The 22,745-nt window shown below is 44.4% G+C and overlaps 1 protein-coding gene and 1 long non-coding RNA gene across 3 annotated transcripts in view; one reads left to right on the plus strand and one right to left on the minus strand.

Moving 5' to 3' along the window:
• Positions 1–15,853, minus strand: part of EPB41L4A (erythrocyte membrane protein band 4.1 like 4A) — a 181,297-nt gene extending 165,444 nt beyond the window's left edge. For both annotated transcript variants that reach the window (XM_069964696.1, XM_069964693.1), the window contains exon 1: positions 15,565–15,853. In XM_069964696.1, coding sequence (XP_069820797.1) covers positions 15,565–15,663 — 99 coding nt within the window. In that variant the 5' untranslated portion in view covers positions 15,664–15,853. The remainder of the gene's footprint in view (positions 1–15,564) is intronic.
• The window catches only part of LOC138787404 (uncharacterized), a 46,114-nt gene that overhangs the window by 15,495 nt on the left and 7,874 nt on the right, over positions 1–22,745 (plus strand). The window contains exon 3 of the long non-coding RNA XR_011362369.1: positions 2,940–3,093. This is a non-coding gene — a long non-coding RNA (uncharacterized lncRNA). The remainder of the gene's footprint in view (positions 1–2,939; positions 3,094–22,745) is intronic.

A 22,745-nucleotide genomic window follows, 5' to 3' on the forward strand; every position in this document is an offset into this window, starting at 1 on the left:
GGGTAGTAACACAGAGTTTCTCTTCCTTTAGAAGCCAAGGGGGAGATTTATCAAACATGGTGTAAAGTGAAACTGGCTCAGTTGCCCCTAGCAACCAATCAGATTCCACCTTTAATTTTTACAGACTCTTTGGAAAATGAAAGGTGGAATCTGATTGGTTGCTAGGGGCAACTGAGCCAGTTTCACTTTACACCATATTTGATAAATCTCCCCCAATAACTATAATATGGTGTCGTACAGAACATGAAACATATGTTATGCTGGGTTCAAATATTATTAGACAGAAGAATCAGAGGTATACAGAGATACAATACTTCGAGTGCCATACAGCGCCATGCACTTTCATGTAGGAGGCTGGAATCTGCCAGTCACATCCCTGCCGTTCCAGTATCTGTACCTCTCAGCTAAGAAGAGTCTATGGAAATCATGTAATTCTGATAATTGAAGTGATTTGTGAAAAGAAGGCTCTCCGGGAATAGTTCAATGATTTGTATATCAAAAACATCCTGACAATGAATAGGATTTCTCTGAAGCTTTAATATGAAGCGTAGAAATGATCAGAATTTTTTTTCATGAGAGGATAAAAAAAAAATAATAATAAAAAATACACAACAGCAACTTAAAAGTAACTAAACTTAAGCCCATCTGTTGCTTCTATAAATATCCCCCTACTTTCTCTTATTAAAAGCTGTCATTCACGAGATGGTGAGACTTTTAGAATTGATTTATTATTTATATGTTACGGACTTTTGTGCTGTTGCCTAGCAACCAGCATTTTCGGATATAATGTCTCCACATGTCTTCCGATTAATAATGTGCCAGTGATATTACAAGCCTATGACCTAATATACGCCAGCCCGCAATGACAGCAGAGGTGACAGTGTAAAGCGCACCTCCCGCCTATATAGAAAATGCAGGCAGAGCTGATCCTTCTCACAGAGGTCTCGTATAGTTCTGCCCGGGTTCATGGTGCAAACTATAGAAATCTTTACACAGAATGCACGATAGGTATTTTATGGTATTATTATTTTTTATTTAAGATACATTACCAATATCTGATATGTAAGACCCACCTCTGCGAGATGTACCTTTCAGAAGGTGGCCGAGCCAAGCTACCTCTCTATTCGGGCCCTTGCACACTACGTAATTCGCGCAAATTAGCTTCAGAGGATTCCGTGCACGCTCCCGCTTGAACATCTGCCTGTCCCATAGACTCCATTCTATGGTCCGGCGGATTCCATCGTCCGTCCAAAGAATTGACATTCTGAATAGAATGGAGCCTATGGAATGGGAGGATCTTAACGTAGGAGCGCAGGGGGGGGGCGAGCGCATGGAATCTGCCGAAGCTTATCCGCTCAATTTCCGTAGTGTGCAAGGGCCCCACAACTGCATAGGCATGCACACATGTTTCTCTCCATTCAGTCTGTGGCCACCACATGTGACAAAATGGGGGTTCAGGGGGATCTTTGTTCTCCAGAAACGCGTGGATTACAAAAGGTAGAACCTTCACCTATCAGCCTATCAGATTTTTGAAAGGGTACTTTCGACTGGTTTCAGAAAGTTATATAGGTTTGTAACTTACTTCTTTAAATTCAGTACTTATCAGCAACTGTATGTCCTGAAGGAAGTGGTGTTTTCTTTCTCTTGACACAGTGCCACCTCTGTCCATGACAAGAACTGTCCAAAGCAGTAGCAAATCACCATCGAACCCCTCTCCTGCTCTGGACAATTCCTGTCATGGACAGAGGTGGCAGCAGAGGATACTGTGCCAGTCTGGAAAGAATACACCACTTCCTGCAGGACATAAAGCAGGTGATAAGTACTGGAAGACTTGAGATTTTTTAATAGAAGTAAATAACAAATCTATATAACTTTCTGACGCAAATGATCTAAAAGCATTATCATTATTTTATGTTTGGCCAGAGTACTCCTTTAAGGTATTCCAGGTGATATATCATCCTTAAGACCCTGATCACACCACATTTTGCCCCTACATTTATCATGGTATCATGAACGTTCACATACATGCTAAACATGTCTACACATCCACAGTCTAAAAGAATGCCTCTGTTTGGCTGGAAAACATAAATATGCCACAACTAGTGTGGAACAGTACACTAGACTGTGCTACTCCATACCTTGGAATGCTTTAAAACTTTGTATTGATTAGGCTAGGGGCATCAAACTCACAACCCTCTAGCTACAATTTCCATCAAGCCTGAACAGCCAAAGCCTCGTCTGTCCAGACACGATGGGAGTAGTAAATCTGCAACAGCTGGAGGGCCCCAGTTTGACTCCCGTGTATTAGATGGATACCATATTCGCAGGTGGTAAAATATGGCATCCATTACAGTTATCTGTTTCATGGCTACCTCTGGGGGCTCCAGTGACATTACTTTTTAGTTATGGTCACTGGACTGGAGGCAGAATGGTAGGGTCCTTCTTCTTTTTCTGCTCCTAAGTTATCCGCAGTTCGCCTTTTTACCTATTAGTACTACTGCCCTGAATCGGCACGGTAGGAGAGGAACGCCGACTGGCTTCCCTGCAAAGGCCTCGAAATTGTAAATGTTGAAATAATTACAGTGACCATATAAAGCCTATCCATATATTGTAATCATCTATATATATGGACAGTGACATCATCAGGGCTTCCCCAGGGCTTTTTTCTGGGGATCCTACAAAGCAGATCCAAACCTAAAACTTGTGAAATGTTATTTTCCTTGTTAGCTAGAAAAGACAGGCCAAAATACCTGTATCCTAAGCCCAAGGATTTTCATGTAAGGCGAATAAAATAAATGTACATGGTGGGGTTCAAGGGTGGTAGGTCACAGCATCCATACAGAATCGGAAAATGTGAGAAAAATGTGAGTCTCGAAAACACGTTTCTCAGCCAGCGACCGGCACACAAGATGAAATATTTAAATCTAATATTATTTCAGACAGCTTCCTCTGACAATTGCCGCCTTGTGAAATCCATTCATTATTCTGGAACAAATAAAAGAAGTTTGGCAACACTGAATTAGTGAGATGGACTACTGCGGCATCCCTGACAGGCTGACCGGGCCGCTTTCCTCACAGTCCCAGAAGTGAGAGGTAAGAATAGGCATAATAAGCAAAGCAGAACACGCTTATTGAGCCCATAGCTGTAGAATATTATATCCTAGCTGGCACATTAAGGACTAAGGCTGGTATCACACAGCCATTATATACTTGTTTCATTGTATTCATTTGCGTACAATTAATTTTAACATAAAGGAAAAAAAACATGTTTAACTACATTTTTGTGTGCTTCAAAATATATATATTTTTTAAAACTGATCCTTATATCTTCAATTATAACACTAAAGGGGTATGTACCATCAGTGTAATTTCTTTGCACTTGCGCCCCTTTTCCGTGCTGTGCAAAAAAACTCCAATCCATACACAAAGTTTATCATTAGGTGCAGGGCCTACGGTAGAGAAATCTTGCGCAATGTTTGCAGGCTTTTTGGCTAAGGGTGCGTTTACACAGAAGGATTTATCTGACAGATTTTGAAAGCCAAAGCCAGGAATGGATTTAAAAGAGGATAGATCCCAGTCTTTCCTTTATGACCTGATCCCTGTTTATAGTCTGCTCCTGGTTTTGGCTTCAAAGATCTGTCAGATAAATCTGTCTGTGTAAACGCACCATAACACAGCTTAATTTATAATCTACGGCAGAGTCTGACTGGAGTACTGCTGCACAAGAACTCAAAATTCACGCATGATAAATCTGGCTTAAAAAAAGGTAGCTAACATAAACCATGCCCCAACTGAGCGAGAAATTTGCAAAAAATGTGCAACTGGTGTAAACTGCTCAAAAATAGTGCAAACGGCTTGATGAATGCTGCAAAAAAATATATATACCTGTGCAAGTGTAAGTACATCGCGGTGTGCCAACTGGTTGTCACAGCAGGTCAAGGACTCTTCTATGCCTCTGAGCCTGCCATGCCTGATCTGCTGGTAAAGTCTCCCTGTAGAGCACCGATCTAAGAGATCAGTGTAATGCAAATGCAAATATGTTATATGCAATAGAATGATTGCCTATAATAGTTCCCTGCAGGGGCTTAAAAATCATAAAATCTCCAATGATGAGCTCAGCAGGCATTTCCCATATGTCAGGATGGGGTAAGAAAGTGAAACTCTGTGCCAATCCAGTGAGGGTTAGAATGGCGTGGCGGGGATGGGTAAGTGGCATAATAAGTGTTTAATTTTATAAGCTTGTTTGTCTACTTACAAAAGGAGCATCAAGCAACCATAAAAAATAGCACAAACAGAAGTTTAGCCAAACAGAACAATAAGGGGGTTGGCATGTACCAGTTTTTAGCTTCCAAGACGCTTATATTGATGGTTTTCTTTTGCCTCCCCCCCCCCCCCCCCATGGATTCTGCTTGCATCAATGTGTAAATGTAGACACTTAGAATTGCAGTTTCATTGATTACGACACAATTGTGGTAATGACATTAGCAACACAAAGGAAACAGAAAGCATTGTTTCATTGCTGACATTGATATCCATGTCACATATTCCGACGTTGCACGTGTAGACGTTCTGCCAATAGCTGCGTGACGGTTGCATTTTAGGCATCCAAAGCTATAAATACTGCAGAAGTTTCAGAAGTTTCTCCCCAAACTTTTCCCCCCATTGATATGTTAAGTATTTGGAATTATTAAAATATCAAAGTCTGCAACAATTTAGTTAAAGGCAGATTACGTTGTGCCGAAGCTTTTATTTGCAAATGTCGATCTTTCAAGCTTTACTGAGCCCGTCCCCAGTGAAAACGCAATGTCTTACAGTTGAAATTGATGCCTTCCTGCTTTCTTCCAAGAGAGAAGTAGTCTTGGTTGACGTATGATTCGCTGCATCCAGCTGAAAACCTCACCTTTGAAGTCAGGTTGTTGTACATCAGGTTGTATGAGTCAGATGGGAAGTAAATGTCAGAAGAAATTAGGACAACAGTATTTACTCCGCAACTCTCCATCACGGCTAATGGATTTATCAGCCAACAAACCAGACTCAATAGACGTATAGTGGGCGCAGAATGTCAATAACACTCAGCTGTACACAACATAGCAGGGATAAAAGAAACACTCCACAGTTCATCTACACTTCACACTGCCTCCTGTCTATACCCATCAAACTCTGTTTAACCTAGCTACTGCCAGACGGCAAGGCACAAAGGGACTCGTATCTCTTACACCTATGAGAATCTTGTATTGGCCCTGGTGAGGTAAGCGCTCGACCCAAAATTATATGTCAATCCACACCGCATGATCTATACCACTATGGATGCAGATCAGGTGGTAAAAACAATATAAACTTCACTGTAAGGAAGGGTGCAGTTGGTTACAATGTCAAAAGTGGCCTTAAAATGATTATGATTTTCTTTCAGATCAACAGGTTCCAGGAAATTATGCATATTTGTAATTCACTTCTATTTAAATATCTCAAGTCTTCCCATACTTATCAGCTGCTGTATGTCCTGCAGGTTGTTTTCTTTTCAGTCTGACACAGTGCTCTCTGCTTTCACTTCTGTCCCAGACAGGAACTGTCCAGAGAAGCAGCAAATCCCCATGGAAAACCTCTCCTGCTCTGAACAGTTCCTGTCATGGACAGAGGTGGCAGCAGAGAGCACTGTGTCAGAAAACAAGTAAAGTAAAATCCTAACTGCACATATAAAAATCTTCCAATGAACACAGGAGTTAAGATGAAAATCTGCCTATATAAGTATTAAACTTACTTCCTAATATATTATGTTATACAATGTATAACGTCAACGTGCCTCCTCTGTCACAGTCCTGCTGTCCTCTGTTAAAGGACGCCCAATACAAGTAGCAATCCAGTAGAAGGATCGCTCCATCCCAGCAATCAGCTGACCATCAAGTGTTTACATGTCTGTCAGCGAATCTCCAGTTCTTTTACACAGGGCAATAACTATCTGGTTGTGCTAATAATCCCCTTGCACAAAAGTCTCTCATCTGTTGGCTCAGCTGACCGCTGGCCCCGTTACGTGAGTCGATTATTGGCAATGATCGTTCCTGGCAGCCATTAATCGGCCTGTGTAAAGAGTCCTTGAGGTTAAGTTCACTCATAGGGTTTAATTGGCGAATAGCGTTATTGCGGTAAAATAGCACTGATTAACACTAATGAACCTCTATGTGTGAACACAAATTACTCAAATTGCTTGTAAAAACTGAATCGGATTCGGATTGGATTTTGGCTGGGGGTTGAGGGGATCATAAAAAAGAGGTTATATGCACCTGTCCCAGCACCCACACAGCATTGCATCCCGCTCCTGGACCCCAGCCTGGTCATGTGGCATAGCGCAGGCATGGGGACAGGTAAGCTTAATTCAGAGGAGCAAGCAAGTGCCGTTCTGTCAGGTCAGCGCTCGCTTGGTCTTCATTCCCCATTCGCTGTCAGTGGGGGGGGGAGGGGGCTGCCCGGGTCATCGCTAGATCGTCCAGGCAGATCATGGAAGATAGCGGCGGTCTGCCGCCGCCGCTCCTGTTACATGAAGCAATGGCAGCATATCGCTGCTATCCTATATAATTGATTTTTCAACATGTTCGACAACGTGCAGTCGGCTGATCAGTGTCTTCTAATACACAAGACGATTATTGGCTAAATGCAGCAAATATCGGCCCAATAGGGACGATTATCGCTTTGTGTAATAGGGCCTTTAGTGGTTTTTATTCCCTACCCACTGTCTGTAATGATTTTTACACCCCCACCTCTGGACTTCTCCTTTAAGGATTTCAATTAAACTGTTAAGAATGTTATTATTCTGTGATTAATAATGGTTTTAAAGGAAGTTTTGCTTTGACCCTGTAGATGTGTTGAGGTATTGTTACACAGCAATAGGGTAAATAAGCCTAACGCTGAAGGAAAAATAAAATTAAAAAATAAATATATATATATATATATATATATATTTTTTTTTTTTTTTTTTTTTTTTTTGTGAAGCTTATCACACAGACATAACAAAGGTAAGAGCTTTGCGTCTCTTTGTCACATTGCATTATGGATTTAATTACATTCTGATAAGAGTGGGTGGAGGGACAGAAAAAAGAAGGATCCCAGTTTCTGTTGATGGAAAGTCCCAGGTGGGACAGACAATGCTGGTCTCATCTGTAAAAACCCCGGAGAAATTACTAATCTAGTTTAGCGATGTGAAGGTAATTCCTAAGACTAGTTAATTTATGGCCGGATTTGTGGAGGCCTTTGTTCCTGGCAAGATGCAAGTCAGTGGCTGCTTTAGAATACGGCAGAATCAGAATATATTACTGTGGAAGCTCATCGCCCGCAACTACATTTACATACAAATAAACATTTATGTGCAGCTTAACAGATTAATTCTATTTATACCGAACAACAACATTTTACAAACAACTTTTCCATGGAAAACAAACCACCTTTCTAGCTCGGAGACATTGGTGACGGACGTGGCCGTAGCTGCAACGTGTTGTCAGATTCCAAAACACACCTTGGTTTTTGGCTCCAATAGAAACTTAAAACCCATATTAGAAGGAGGTCGCCCCAAAGGGACAGAGGGTCAGCGAGAACATTGCTGCCTAGCTCTAGCTGCAAGCGAAGGGCAGATCTGGAAGCTTATGTGCTCACAGGCAATACGCTACACTGCACAAGGATCCATCTACCAGGAAATAGTCCGATTTTCACTGGGAATTTAAAGCATGAAACTTAAAGTGAATCTGTCACCCCTGACCACCTACCAAGTTGGCGATGAAGGGCTGGATAGAAAGCAATAAAGGCACATAAATAGAACATACCTTTGTTGTTTGTGTCTGTTTTTTTTATTTTTAGAATAAAATATATTCCGGTTGTGAATAGTGTCAAGGAGATGGAGCCTATCGTTTCTTGGGCCTTAGCACGGCTACACATACAGCACAGTGAAGCGTGGCGGTGCTAGGGCCCAGGGAACAATAAGCCCCACCTTCTTGACACTATTAAAGGGGTATTCCCCCCAAAATTATTTTTGCATTAATACGCTGCCCACCCGTAGCTTTCCATCTTTCCAATATAAAGTTAGTATGGATTCTGCACAGATTTGCTGTTATCCAGCTGCATTCACCCCCACGGATTGCATAGACCCATCAGACCTCAGTCCAACCCGACAAGCTCCCTGCTCCTGGCCCGCACCCTCCAAGACGGCATCACGTGTCCTCCTTCTCTTCAATGGGCCGGGTTAGCGCTTCTAACCCAGCCAATCTGAAGTGAAGCAGGACGGCGGTGGCTGCTGTTAGAGAGGGAGACAGTGATCAGTGAAGCTGTCACTGTCTTCTTCTCTAACAGCAGCCACCCCAGTCACCGGTACCGTATGTGCCCCCAGCCCCAGAGCTCACCCCCTGACTGTGACCCCTCGCTGGCGGCACCCTGTCACCCTTGTCGCCCGCAGCACCCTGCGCAACCCCCGTCAGCCCCCCCACCCGTCTCTTACTGTCAGCCGCGGCCCACTAGCGTCCGCCCGCGGCGCCGCGGCTCGTCTCAGCCCTGCCATCACCATCTCAGCTCTGCTATGCCATCACCATCTCAGCTCTGCTATGCCCTCACCATCTCAGCTCTGCTATGCCCTCACCATCTCAGCTCTGCTATGCCCTCACCATCTCAGCTCTGCTATGCCCTCACCATCTCAGCTCTGCTATGCCCTCACCATCTCAGCTCTGCTATGCCCTCACCATCTCAGCTCTGCTATGCCCTCACCATCTCAGCTCTGCCCTCACCATCTCAGCTCTGCTATGCCCTCACTATCTCAGCTCTGCTATGCCCTCACCATCTCAGCTCTGCTATGCCCTCACCATCTCAGCTCTTCTATGCCCTCACCATCTCAGCTATGCCCTCACCATCTCAGCTCTGCTATGCCATCACCATCTCAGCTCTGCTATGCCATCACCATCTCAGCTCTGCTATGCCATCACCATCTCAGCTCTGCCATCACCATCTCAGCTCTGCTATGCCATCACCATCTGAGCTCTGCTATGCCATCACCATCTGAGCTCTGCTATGCCATCACCATCTGAGCTCTGCTATGCTATCACCATCTCAGCTCTGCTACACCATCTCAGCTCTGCAGCTCTGCTGCACCATCTCACCATCTCATCTCTGCTATGCCATCACCATCTCAGCTCTGCTGCACCATTTTACCATCTCAGCTTTGCTATGCTGCCATCATCATCTCAGTTCTGCTACGCCATCATCATCTCAGCTTTGCTATGCCGCCATCATCATCTCAGTTCTGCTACGCCATCATCATCTCAGCTCTGCTACTTCATCATCAGACATAAGCATTGCATGATGGGAAATGTAGTTTCCTATCTTGGATATAGACCATGTTTTAGAAAAACTTGTAACTCAGGAACGGCAACAGCTAGAAAGATGGGAGATGGCTCAAAATACTCGGGGAGACTTGGTGAGTAAGAATAGCTAGGTTTGGGGGCATTACATTTTTTTTGCTTTTGGGGGGAATACCCCTTTAAGGGCCTGAATAATGGCTTCTTTTTTTTAAAGAAAATAAAAACACACCCTTGTTCTGAATGCTCTGAATGCTTGTACTGATGTCTATCCAGTAGTGCCACCAGCTCTGTAGGCAGTCAGGGGGTGACTGATTCACTTTAAGAGATGCAAATTGAACCAATTTAATAAGGAGAAGAACTGAAGCCACATATCTATGTGTGGGTCTAAATGCATGGTTGCAAGGTCCAGTGATAAGATGATGAAGGAGTAAATGCTTTATTTTGCCCATCATTCGTTGGGTACACATCTCCCCATGTAACAGGGAATATGCGGTCAGTGAAGGCCACACTAATGATCCAGTGATCGTTCATGTGACCTTCCCTCAAAATCTGCACTCCAGAGTGCATTGGCCTGTAAAATAGAGCCCTAAGGCCCTATGTCTCATTTTCTGCAATCCATCCTGAATGCAGCAATTGATCACACTGTTACAATGATGCCTCCCCCCAGTACCAGTTGCCGCCCTATTGAACTGACTCTCACCCACAAAGCTCTCCCCATTGCTGCAGCTCAATGTATCTACTCCCTCATCTCTGTCTACCACCCCTGGGCTCTGTGTTTAGAAAAATATCTAACATGTCTTTTACATTGGACGAATTTCGGCAAGGAACAGCTCCTTCACCACATTTTTTAAGTGTCAGCAATCAGCCAAGGAGCGGAAAAAACGCCAGATCCTCGGATGTTCGTACCTTTTGTGTCGAACTAAAATATATTGATATCGGCTGCACATCTCCCTTTGTAAGCAGAGGATGTGCGGCCAACAGTAGTACATTTAAATGCCTGATCAATCAAGCTGCCGGGCCACACAAGTGATACCTGTATCGTTCGTGTGGCCTGGCTGATCGTGATCGTGTGGCCTGACTGATCATGCTTTCTTAAGGCGCTGCAAAAGAGAGGCGATATTGCTAATTGTGAGGTCACTTATGTATGTATGTATATATATATATATAGTCTCTCGCTGTGTGTATATATGAGCTCACATAGGACTCCTAAAAGGAGAAGGCTGGGCAGGGAGATTTTTTTCAAAAGTGATGGGGAGGGGGAGGATGAAAAAAATAACATACACCTCCCTCCCCTGTTCTCCTGCCCTCCTGCATACTTATTCTGCACAGCTCACCTATAAACACTTGAAGCCATCCTATGCACATGACATACTAGATTAACAGCTGTAAATCCCCCCACGCATACCCAGCGATGTCCTGCCTGCCCTCGGGGTGATTTCCACTCTCTGACACATACCTGTCAAACAACTCCCAAGTATATTATAATACAAAGAGCGGGAAGGCGGGTTCTATTGTCTGGGACTCGTGGAAATTAAATCTCACACCATCACCGTGCCAAAGGCCACAGAAGGGTAAGGCATTTGTCAGGAGCAATGTTTCCCAACTTCTAACAAGTACTGCCAGTGCCAACAACAGTGTCACCTGCTGGGAAAGATCAAGACAGTCCCTCTAAGTATTACACTGCAACCTGATGTGTTACAAGCCATGCAACATATACGTAAGACTGAGCAGCATGGAGCACCAAGACGTGGTTTTAGGTCATATACTATTACATGATTAAGGGCTGCACATAAGGAGAACCGGTCACCCCACCTGACCTTACTGGTTAAGTGAATACCAATATTCCCGTTAAATAAATATTTTCTTACAACGCTGCTATTCCTCCTTAAAGTTTAAAAAATATTGGGGGAGATTTATCAAACATGGTGTAAAGTGAGACTGGCTTAGTGTCCCCTAGCAACCAATCAGATTCCACCTTTCATTCCTCACACTCTTTGGAAAATGAAAGGTGGAATCTGATTGGTTGCTAGGGGCAACTGAGCCAGTTTCACTTTACACCATGCTTGATAAATCTCCCCCATTGTATAATAATCCTGAGGGATGGAGCCGATCACCTGGAAGCACCTATAGATAGAAAAGCATCTAACATACACCAAACCAGGAATTGCATGCCTCTCCTCTAATTTCATGCAATGTATTAGAACTTATTGGTAAATCTGCCCCATTGGTCTCGATGGTGGTGGTCTGTATGATGGCTATCACCAGCCGCTGTGCTAGTGACTTATAATGGGCCGAGAGGACCGGTAATAAAGGGGATGAGTGAACGAAATGATTATCTCATCATTGTGTCATAGATACATGTTATGTCATAGACAGATCATTGTGTCATAGATAGATAGATCATTGTGTCATAGATACATGTTATGTCATAGACAGATCATTGTGTCATAGATAGATAGATCATTGTGTCATAGATACATGTTATGTCATAGATAGATCATTGTGTCATAGACTGTCCAGGCATGATGGGAGTTGTAGTTTTGCAACAGCTGGAGAGCCTGAGTTTAATGCCCCTGATGTAAGACAGCGCTATATTCCAGTAATAGAAATCTCTGAACAATGGCAAACAGGCGTTAAAGGAGTACTCCGGCGAAAATCTTAGTTTCATATCAACTGGTATCAGCAAGTGGGATCATAAAAATCTGTAATTTACTTCTTTTTTAAAAAAAATTCCAGTCTTCCAGTACTTATCAGCTGCTGTATGTCCTGCAGGAAATGTTGTTTTTTTTTTCCAGTCTGACACAGGGCTCTCTGCTGACATCTCTGGCCGAGACAGAAACTATCCAAAAAAGGGGAGGTTTTTCTATAGGGATTTTCTACTGCTCTGGACAGTTCCTGACATGGACAGAGGTGGCAGCAGAGAGCACTGTATCACACTGGAAAGAATCTAGCACTTCATACAGCAGATGATAAGTACTGGAAGACTTGATATTTGTTATCAACTACAAATCTATAAAACTTTCTGAAACCAGTTGATTTGAAAGAAAGAGATTTTCGCCGGAGTACCCCTTTACTCTCTGACACGACTCAGAGATTTCTGTTACTAGAAATCAAACACAATGTGCAAAGCAAATAACCATTAAAGGGGTTGTCCAGCGAAAATCTTTTTCTTTCAAATCAACTGATATCAAAAAGTTATATAGATTTTTAATTTACCTCTATTAAAAAATCACAAGTCTTCCCATACTTATTAGCTGCTGTATGTCTTGCAGGAGATGTTTTATTTTCAGTCTGACACAGTGCTCTCTGCTGCCACCTCTGGCCGATTCTCTGTCTTGTTTTTTTTTTATGAATCTCCATAGAAAACCTCTCCTGCTCTGGACAGTTCCTGTCTCGGCCAGAGATGTCAGCAGAGAGCACTGTGCTAGACTGAAAATAAAACAACATTTCCTGCAGGACATACAGCAGCTGATAAGTATAGGAGGACTTGAAATTTTTAATAGAAGTAAATTACAATTCTATATAACTTTCTGATATCAGTTGATTTAAAAAAAAAAAGATTTTCGCTAGACAACCCCTTAAAAATCGAGTGCGACAAGTGAACCTTCTGTATCACCTATTCAGTCCCTGGGATTAAAGGGGTTTACCACCACGGTCCTATATTATCTAGTCCCAGAACAGGTGACGAGTCCTCCACACCACCCAATCTCTCCATGCCACGTTCATCACAGCCATTGTAGTCCAGCCTGTCCCTGCTGCCATCTCCGTCCTTACATTGGGTGAACGGGCGATTCTTTATGCTCCAGGGCGGAGAAGAGGAGGGGGCGGCACAGGGGACTGGCAGCTGGGACATATTTTATATTACACAGCCACACTTTTAAAGATGTCCATGTCATTTCTCAAAAATTTTAACATGTCAGGCAAACATGTCAAAAGTTTCAATCAGTTTTCAGACGGCGACTGATCTCTTGATATTACCGGGAGAAGTCGCTCTCTACGCCCCAACCAACTGTGGTCCTAATCCGGCGTGGTTATCGGCATACTTTCTGCTATTTGTTGTCGATCAAATTCATTACAATTCTGTGTATAAAGCGAATGGCCAAATGGCTCAGGAGTCGCCAGCATGTCACAACCTTGGGGTCAATACTGGCAAAGTTGCATTAAAATGCATTAAAGAGGTTGTTCACAAAAAAATTCTTTCTTTCAAATCAACATTTGTCAGAAGGTGCCAGAGATATGTAATTTACGTCTATTAAAAAAATCTTCCAGTACTTCTCAGCTGCTGTATGTCCTGCAGGAAGTGATGTATTCTTCAAGTCTGACTGCTCTCTACTGCCACCTCTGTCTGTGGGGCAAAAACCCCGAAACAGCTGTCTGTGGGTGGAAGCCTGCCTTTGCAAGCCCTTGTCATGATCGCAATACTTGCACCTTGAGTTAGACATTGACAAAAGGGGCCACCCTGTTGTTTCCCTGTCAATGTTCCAATACTCGCAACCGAGTGGGACTTAAGGGGTTATTTTTCAGGGTGGTGTGGTGCTCTCCCCATCATGGAGGCACCCCGTTGGCAACAGGCTAGAGATATCTGGCTATCCCGTGTTTTGAGACTCGTAACTGAGGCTCCACGGACTCTTGTTTTGCACCTCTGTCTGTGACAGGAACTGTCCAGAGCAGGAGCAGATCCCAATAGAAAATCTCTCCTGCTGTCCAGATTGGAAACTTCCTACAGGACATACAGCGGCTGATCAGTACTGGAAAACCTGTTCTGCCAATCTTTGGTTCTTTCTGTTACCACTTGATTTGAAAGAATTTTTTTTTTGTGAACTACCCCTTTAAAGGTGGATTCTGTACAGCTGTCGTGTCACACGGCACACTGCAACCACATTAACAATCATATGATGCGATGGGGGATTAGCATCTTTAAATTGCACAATCCAGGTCTTTGTGTAGCACTAGCCCAGGGATGGGAACCCTCAGTCCTCCAGCTGCTGCAAAACTACAACTCCCATCATGCCTGGACAGCCAAAGCCTCCCCACCACTGCCATAGCTCAATATTCCCCAACCTGTTGCAAAACAACAACTCCCATCATGCCCACATAGGCTTCAGATATCTGGGCTTGATGGGAGTTATTGCTGGACAGCAACAGGTTGGGGAACACTACCCGAGTCTAATACAGAATTCTCATATAAGAAAGGATATACAGGGGGAAAATTATGTTTGTAGGAAAACCCCTCTAACCCCTTCCCTGTTCCTCACATAGCCCAGTAGATAGGGGAGGATGATTGATAGTAGGAACATGGAGAAGCATAGATTATTATTTTTTTCACCTAAACACTATAAGGGCCAGTTTACACTGAGAAAGTATGGCGCAATTCCGCAGCGGAGACATGTCCAGTTCACCTGGAGTATGACAGCCTCCGCGTCATACAGGCTGTCTATGGGAGGGCTTGTGTGCCTCCTCTCTCCGCGCATTAAAATGGACATGTCAATTCTTCCGAGCAGAGAGGAGGTGCGCAAGCCTCCCATAGACAGCCAGTATGACGCGGAGGATGGAAGGATTCCGCCAGTTTAACTCCGTGTGAACTCAGCCTTAATGTGGTATGATAGTAATGGTGCTGACCTGTAGCGGGCAGATACCATGTTACTTTTTGTCTCTTATACCAGGCATAGGGAACCTCGGCTCTCCAGCTGTTGCAAAACTACAACTCCCATCATGCCTGGACAGCCAAAGCTTTAGCCAAGGTTCCCTACCCCTCCTGCGCGCTATACATCATATGGTAAAATAGAGGCGCACAACTTAAAAAAAAACAACATAAACCAGTCCGGGTCATAGAAGGTGATGGGGGAAGAATAGAAGTCAGGAAGGGGTTAAGCATCTCTTGGAAATGTCAGGTTTGGTGCAGTCTATGACAGAGAGCCCATGACTGACAGCAAGTCCTAGGCTGTCACTGCTGCGCCTTCCCCTCACACAATAAATGTCCCACAGCTGCGCCACCCCACGCCCGGATCTGCCCCTGTTATCCTAGGACTCCAGTGACAATGACGAGCCGCACACCCACATAGACAAGGCAGCCGGGACAGGCGGCCACCATGCCCGCCAGTAACTTTTTGCCCGGTCGTGGGCGTGCTCTGCCATTGTCTGTCAGCTGGGAGGAGGAGGAGGGCAGCGGGCTGTGGGCGCACATGACAGCTCTGCCACCTGTGTGCTGCTCCCCGCCACCAGGGGGCGCGCTTACCTTAACCCCTTGCTGCTGGGTGGTCAGTGACAACTTAGATTCATCCAGTAACAAAACTTCACAATAAAATTCCTCCGGGACCGCGCAGAAGCAACCCATCACTGCGGAGGGGCAGCCGGGAGGGCCGGGCTGGCGGAGGAGCAGGTGCCGGTCAGTGCAGGGTGCGGGCGGATAGAGCCCCCAGTGTGCAGCCCCGCCGGGCACCGGGCATGTTCTCGCTCCGCACCGCGTACACTGGGGTTGCCAAGGCTATAGAGCAAATCTATGGAATAAAGAATCGGGGGCGGGGCACCCTGCGTGATGTCACGGAGTGGGAGGGGTCTGACGAGGGTTTCCATTTGGTCCATGGTGATTGGACAGCTCCGCAACAGACCAGGTTCTCTTACTCAGCATGCGCTGCGCGCCGCCTGCTGGTAGACAGGGAGCGTTGCACGCCAGTAAAATTACTGACAGAAACGGAATAATATTAGGTCCATAAATGCGACATTACTTCACCTCATGCTGCGTTTACACGAAGCGATAATTCGCCCGATCATACGATTAACGATTACGATTACCGATCAGCGGTTAGACGGAACGATATATCGTATGGAAAAATCGTTTTGCGATCGCTTAAGCCTATCTCGCACATAGGTTAAATCGGTGAACGACTGTTTACACGGAACGATCTGCGAATTTTTTACGACCAACGACAATTTGAGAACATGTTCAAAGATCAAAATGAACGCTTTCTCGCTCGACGCTTGATCGTTGGCTGCGTTTACACGCACGATAATCGTTCTGTGTAAACGCAGCATTATTATTACTATTATTATTATTACTATTCAGGGCCGGACTGGCACTGAAAAGCAGCCCTGGCACACGAACCCCACCAGCCCACATATAAATCTCCCCGCACCCATTACACCAAATTTTTCAGATACCAGGTGTACGCAGGTGCTGAAGAGTAATATCACCCAGCAGACTATAGAGAGTACAGCAGCGATCAGATGCAGAATATAGAACAATAACTGAGGATCTGTACGCTCTCCTGTCAGTTGTCATTCATAATAATAAAGGTAAAGGTATTTTTGCTCTGAAAACTATTCAGCCCATTCTTCAAGAAACACAGCACCTCAAGAAAGTTATAGTACTGAAATAATTCCGGGGCATCTTTCCTTCCTGCCTCTGTATTGTGCTGTTCCCCTGATATTCCTCCTGGAAATCTATGTATAAATTTCTGACTTGTTGTTCCTGTTCCCCTCGTTCCTAAACACTGACCCCGTCCTATCACCACTCACATTATCAGACATGGAGACCCATCCTGGTGAGCAGAGGATTAGTAACACCCAGATGTCACTCAGGCCCGGCATACATGGTGTGTAGTCATATATTATAGACCAGGCCTGTTATCTTACCTTTCTGGGAGGAATTATAGAGGAAAAGCACAACACAGAGTTGTGTGTAAGATGCAGCAACTAGAAGAGATATCCCGGCACTCACCCACTTGATAAAACAATGTTTTATTAATTATTAATCTAACTTATGATGCTCCAGGACTCATGGGCAGCACAGATATTTCCTATAAGAGATGTCAGGAGAACGGAGAGGGACTCCATCAGCCAGGGACTTTCATCTTCTCTCATCCCATCTCTAAACTATGACTCAAGCACCCTAAAAAAAAATCATACCCCAGACATCTGAATAAATTTATATCCCAGACCCCTTAATAAATTCATACCCATGTTAACATATCCCAAACACCAAAAGAAATTCAGATCCCGGACTTCCTGTCCCCACACAATAACCACACGGCTTAACACCCCTGAACCCCAATTCTTTCTAGTGCACCAACACCCTATTCCCATTATTTATAGTGTGCACCTCCTCACCAAACTGTAGGGACTGAGAAGGTGATGCACCATAAAGGATGGGGGGAGTATACAATGAACAAGTATAATCCCACACATGGTACCATCATACTGACCACATCCAGTACACACAGACCAACTGTATATGAGGGATAAATGATAACACCACACCATTACCAGATATTACCACCACATACAGTAATATGTTACCATTATAGTCTTACTAAATAAAACCAAAGGTAACATTACCAATAACACTATACAGGGAGCAAATAATGCTGCCATGCCATGACCACACTTCACCACCACCACATAATGACTAATACCATCATACTGTGTATAAAACCCTTTCTGTAGACCATTTATACCTCCATACAGTGAGCACAGTACAGCACTGTTACAGTACATTGAGTGACTCACAAGGCACAAGGGACGTCTTCTCTGACTGGAGTCTTCCTCTTTTGTTGTCTTCCCCACTTGGACCAGGACATCATGATGACGTCTTCTGGTCACCGCTCATCTCCACAGAATCTGTCAGACACACATTTTAGGCTCTGCACTTTCATAACACCACCTACCCACCTCTATACAAGCTGCCCATCCGAAGTGCCCCAAATGCTAATAATGCCCTCCTCGGTAGCCCATGCAGTATTAGTTCCCTTAACAGTAGCCCTTATTACTGCCCCATACAGAAGTTACCCCATAATAGTGCCCCTGCACAGTAGTAATCCAATAATGCCCCCGTACAGTAGTTACCCCATTATTTCCCCCATGCTGTAGGTAATCCTATAAGTGTCCAAAATAGTAGTAACTCCCCAATGGTGCACCATAAAGATTTTTAATCCCCTCCTTAGCACCCAATATAGTAGCTAACTCCTCCCAGTAATGCCTCATATACAAGTTTTTCCCTCCAATAGTGCCCCCCATAGTAGCCATTCCCCCACTAGTGTCTCATATAGTATCTAATACCCCATAGTTCCCCGTATAGTATCCAATCCCTCACATAGTGCCCCGTTTAGTATCCAATCCCTCACATAGTGCCCCGTATAATATCCAATCACCCGATAGTGTCCCATATAGTAGCCAAACCCCCCAATAGTGGCCTACGTTGTAGCCAATCCCCCAATAATTTCCCATATAGTATCCAATCCCCCCAATAGTACCCCATATAGTATCCAATCCCCCAATAATTTCCCATATAGTATCCAATCCCCCCAATAGTACCCCATATAGTATCCAATCCCCCAATAATTTCCCATATAGTATCCAATCCCCCCAATAGTACCCCATATAGTATCCAATCCCCCAATAATTTCCCATATAGTATCCAATCCCCCCAATAGTACCCCATATAGTATCCAATCAGTATCTAATCAGCCAATCACATGGCGGCAACTCAGTGCATTTAGGCATGTAGACATGGTCAAGACAATCTCCTGCAGTTCAAACCGAGCATCAGTATGGGGGAGAAAGGTGATTTGAGTGCCTTTGAACGTGGCATGGTTGTTGGTGCCAGAAGGGCTGGTCTGAGTATTTCAGAAACTGCTGATCTACTGGGATTTTCATGCACAACCATCTCTAGGGTTTACAGAGAATGGACCGAAAAAGAAAAAACATCCAGTGAGCGGCAGTTCTGTGGGCGGAAATGCCTTGTTGATGCCAGAGGTCAGAGGAGAATGGGCAGACTGGTTTGAGCTGATAGAAAGGCAACAGTGACTCAAATAGCCAACCGTTACAACCAAGGTAGGCAGAAGAGCATCTCTGAACGCACAGTACATCCAACTTTGAGGCAGATGGGCTACAGCAGCAGAAGACCACACCGGGTGCCACTCCTTTCAGCTAAGAACAGGAAACTGAGGCTACAATTTGCACAAGCTCATCGAAATTGGACAGTAGAAGATTGGAAAAACGTTGCCTGGTCTGATGAGTCTCGATTTCTGCTGCGACATTCGGATGGTAGGGTCAGAATTTGGCGTCAACAACATAAAAGCATGGATCCATCCTGCCTTGTATCAACGGTTCAGGCTGGTGGTGGTGGTGTCATGGTGTGGGGAATATTTTCTTGGCACTCTTTGGGCCCCTTGGTACCAATTGAGCATCGTTGCAACTCCACAGCCTACCTGAGTATTGTTGCTGACCATGTCCATCCCTTTATGACCACAATGTACGCAACATCTGATGGCTACTTTCAGCAGGATAATGCGCCATGTCATAAAGCTAGAATCATCTCAGACTGGTTTCTTGAACATGACAATGAGTTCACTGTACTCAAATGGCCTCCACAGTCACCAGATCTCAATCCAATAGAGCATCTTTGGGATGTGGTGGAACGGGAGATTCGCATCATGGATGTGCAGCCGACAAATCTGCGGCAACTGTGTGATGCCATCATGTCAATATGGACCAAAATCTCTGAGGAAGCTTCCAGCACCTTGTTGTATCTATGCCACGAAGAATTGAGGCAGTTCTGAAGGCAAAAGGGGGTCCAACCCGTTACTAGCATGGTGTACCTAATAAAGTGGCCGGTGAGTGTATATATAACATTAGAAAATCTGTGTAAACCTGCATATGGTTGTGTTCGGACTGACCTGTAGAATAATTGTATCATGTCGCTTTTACCATATAGTGCATTACGTAGACACAGGAACCCCCCAAACGTTACCATATTGCATTCTTTTTTACGATTTCACCTATTTATATCTTCATAAATAATATTTTTGGGATTCCATCATACATGTTATGGTAAAATGAAAGACGCCATTACAAAGTACAACTATTCCTGTAACAAATAAGCCATTACATGGCCTTGTAGATAGAAAACTGAAAGTGCTAGAGCTCTTAGAAGGGGCGGAGGGAAAAACGAAAACGCAAAGATCAAAATTTGCGCGGTCCACTGGGTCATTTTGGGCCTGGTCCTCAAAGGGTTAAATAAGCAGAAAAAAAACAACAACAAAAATAAGTGGGCGGGGCCTAGGAATGACATCACTGTATAACCAATTGTAAACAATGCATCAGATCATGAATGGAGAGTATGTAAACAAACAATAGTAATTGCAATCAGAATGAGACAAAGTACTTTTATTTTTCTTCTCCATCCAACTCAGGCCACAACACTTCTCTGCAGAAATTTGCCAGAAAACAGATTAGGTTCCTTGCTCCAGCACATATTAGTTTAGACCTCCTCTGTCCCCCCATATAGTTAGATTCCCCTGTGCCTCTATGTGTCAATTTTTTAGGGTCCATTTACACAGAAAGATTATCTGACAGATTATCTGCCAAAGATTTGAAAACAGAGATCAGGTCATAAAGGAAAGCCTGAGATTTCTCCTGTATTCAAATCCATTCCTGGCTTTGGCTTCAGATCTTTGGCAGATAATCTGTCAGATAATCTTTCTGTGTAAATGGACCCTGATGCTACGTTTACACGGAACGATTATCGTGCGAATTTTCACGATAACGATCGAATTCGAACGATAATCGTACGTGTAAACGTGGCGAACGATCGAACGACGAGCGAGAAATCGTTTACTTTGATCTTTTAACATGTTCTTAAATCGTTGTTCGTCGTTCGCAAAAAATTCGCCGATCGCTCCGTGTAAACGGCCCCCCGCACGCAGCCCGGCCCCCCCCTCATCTGCAGCCCCTTGCACCGGCTCAAATGCCACCCCTGCCGCCGCTCTGATCGCCACCCCCGCTGCCGCCGCTCTGATTTCCACCCCCACCGCCGCTCTGATCGCCACCCCCTCCGCTGATCTGATCGCCACCCCCACCGCCGCTCTGATCGCCCCCGCCGCGACCATACGTTATCTGCTCCGCGTAGCAGGTCTTCGACATCCCCGACTTCGCTCTTCAGTGCACTGATTGGCTGAAGAGGGGAGCCGGGAATTTCAAACAGCTCCTCTTCAGCCAATCAGTGCTCCTCTTCAGCACTGATTGGCTGAAGAGGAGCCGTTTGAATTTCCTGGCTCCCCTCTTCAGCCAATCAGTGCAATGAAGAGTGGAGCCGGGGATGTCGAAGACCTGCTACGCGGAGCAGGTAACGTATGCTCGCGGCCGGGCAAACGATCGCAAAACGATTTTTCCATACGATATATCGTACCGTCTAAACGCTGATCGTTATAAAAAAAATTTATTACTTCGAAATCGTTAATCGTGCGACCGGGCCAATTGTCGCTCCGTGTAAACTTAGCATGAGGCAGATGGTGGAGTGCGCATGAGACATCCTATTGAATCAATAGGACAGGCGGAACCTAGAGATTCCTGGAACACATGGATACAGCCTTTGGCCTACGGCTGTATCCATATTTTCCAGGCAGATTTAGGACTGCATCCAACTTCTTCAGTAATGCGCATGCTTGGGTTCAGACGAACGTTCTCAAGATTTGCTCAGCTCTAATTAAGAACATTCACAAAGCTGCTTCATTTTGGAGGTGAATTGGAGGACTAAATACAAAGTAGGGAATTCATTAAGGCTGGGTTCACACTGCATTTTTGCAATCCTTTTTTTCATCCGTTTTTTGCAAAAAACGGATGACAAAAACGGATACATTTGTGTGCATCTGTTTTGATCCGTTTTTCTATTGACTTCCATTGTAAAAAAAAAAAACGGATCCAAAAACGTAGCTGACACTATTTTTGTGTCAGTTAAAAAAAACAGATCCGTTTTGATCCGTTTTTTTTTTACAATGGAAGTCAATGGAAAAACGCATCAAAACAGATGCACACAAATGTATCCGTTTTTTTCATCCGTTTTTTACACAAAAGGATGAAAAAAACGGATTGCAAAAACGCAGTGTGAACCCAGCCTAAGTCTTGTTTGTCAGTACGCCAGTCTTAAAGCAGGCCTTGCCACCATAACTAAGAGGTGCAAGGATCTACCGCTGCTCCGGAGCAGGCGTAGATTTCTGACATGGTTTATGCCTGCTACTAGACCTTCCTACAGGACTGCAGCTGTACCCTGGTAGAGTATGACACCTAGTGGTTGGAGTAGGACAGAGCAAGTACTCTACCAACTGTGACACCTGTTAGAAACACTTTTACCTGGGTGTGTAAAGAACAAACGTAGTGTAGAAACACATAGTGGGACACTACAGTATTATTTGATAAATATATAAACATCATATAGAGGTATGCTCTCAGCTGTGCTGATACTGTTGTTTACCGAGCATTGTCTGCAGTTAAAACTTTGTTATTTTTTAGTTGTTTTTGCTTTGTTTATTTCTTTGTGAGGCACTTTTTCAGTTTTTAACTCAAGCAGCCTGAGGCTAGAACCGACCTCGTTCCCAAGAATGTTGTGGCCTGATATGCACAAATAATAAATAGCTGAGAATG

The sequence above is a fragment of the Dendropsophus ebraccatus genome, chromosome 3, assembly GCF_027789765.1.
Source record: "Dendropsophus ebraccatus isolate aDenEbr1 chromosome 3, aDenEbr1.pat, whole genome shotgun sequence".
NCBI classification, from domain to species: Eukaryota; Metazoa; Chordata; class Amphibia; order Anura; family Hylidae; genus Dendropsophus; species Dendropsophus ebraccatus.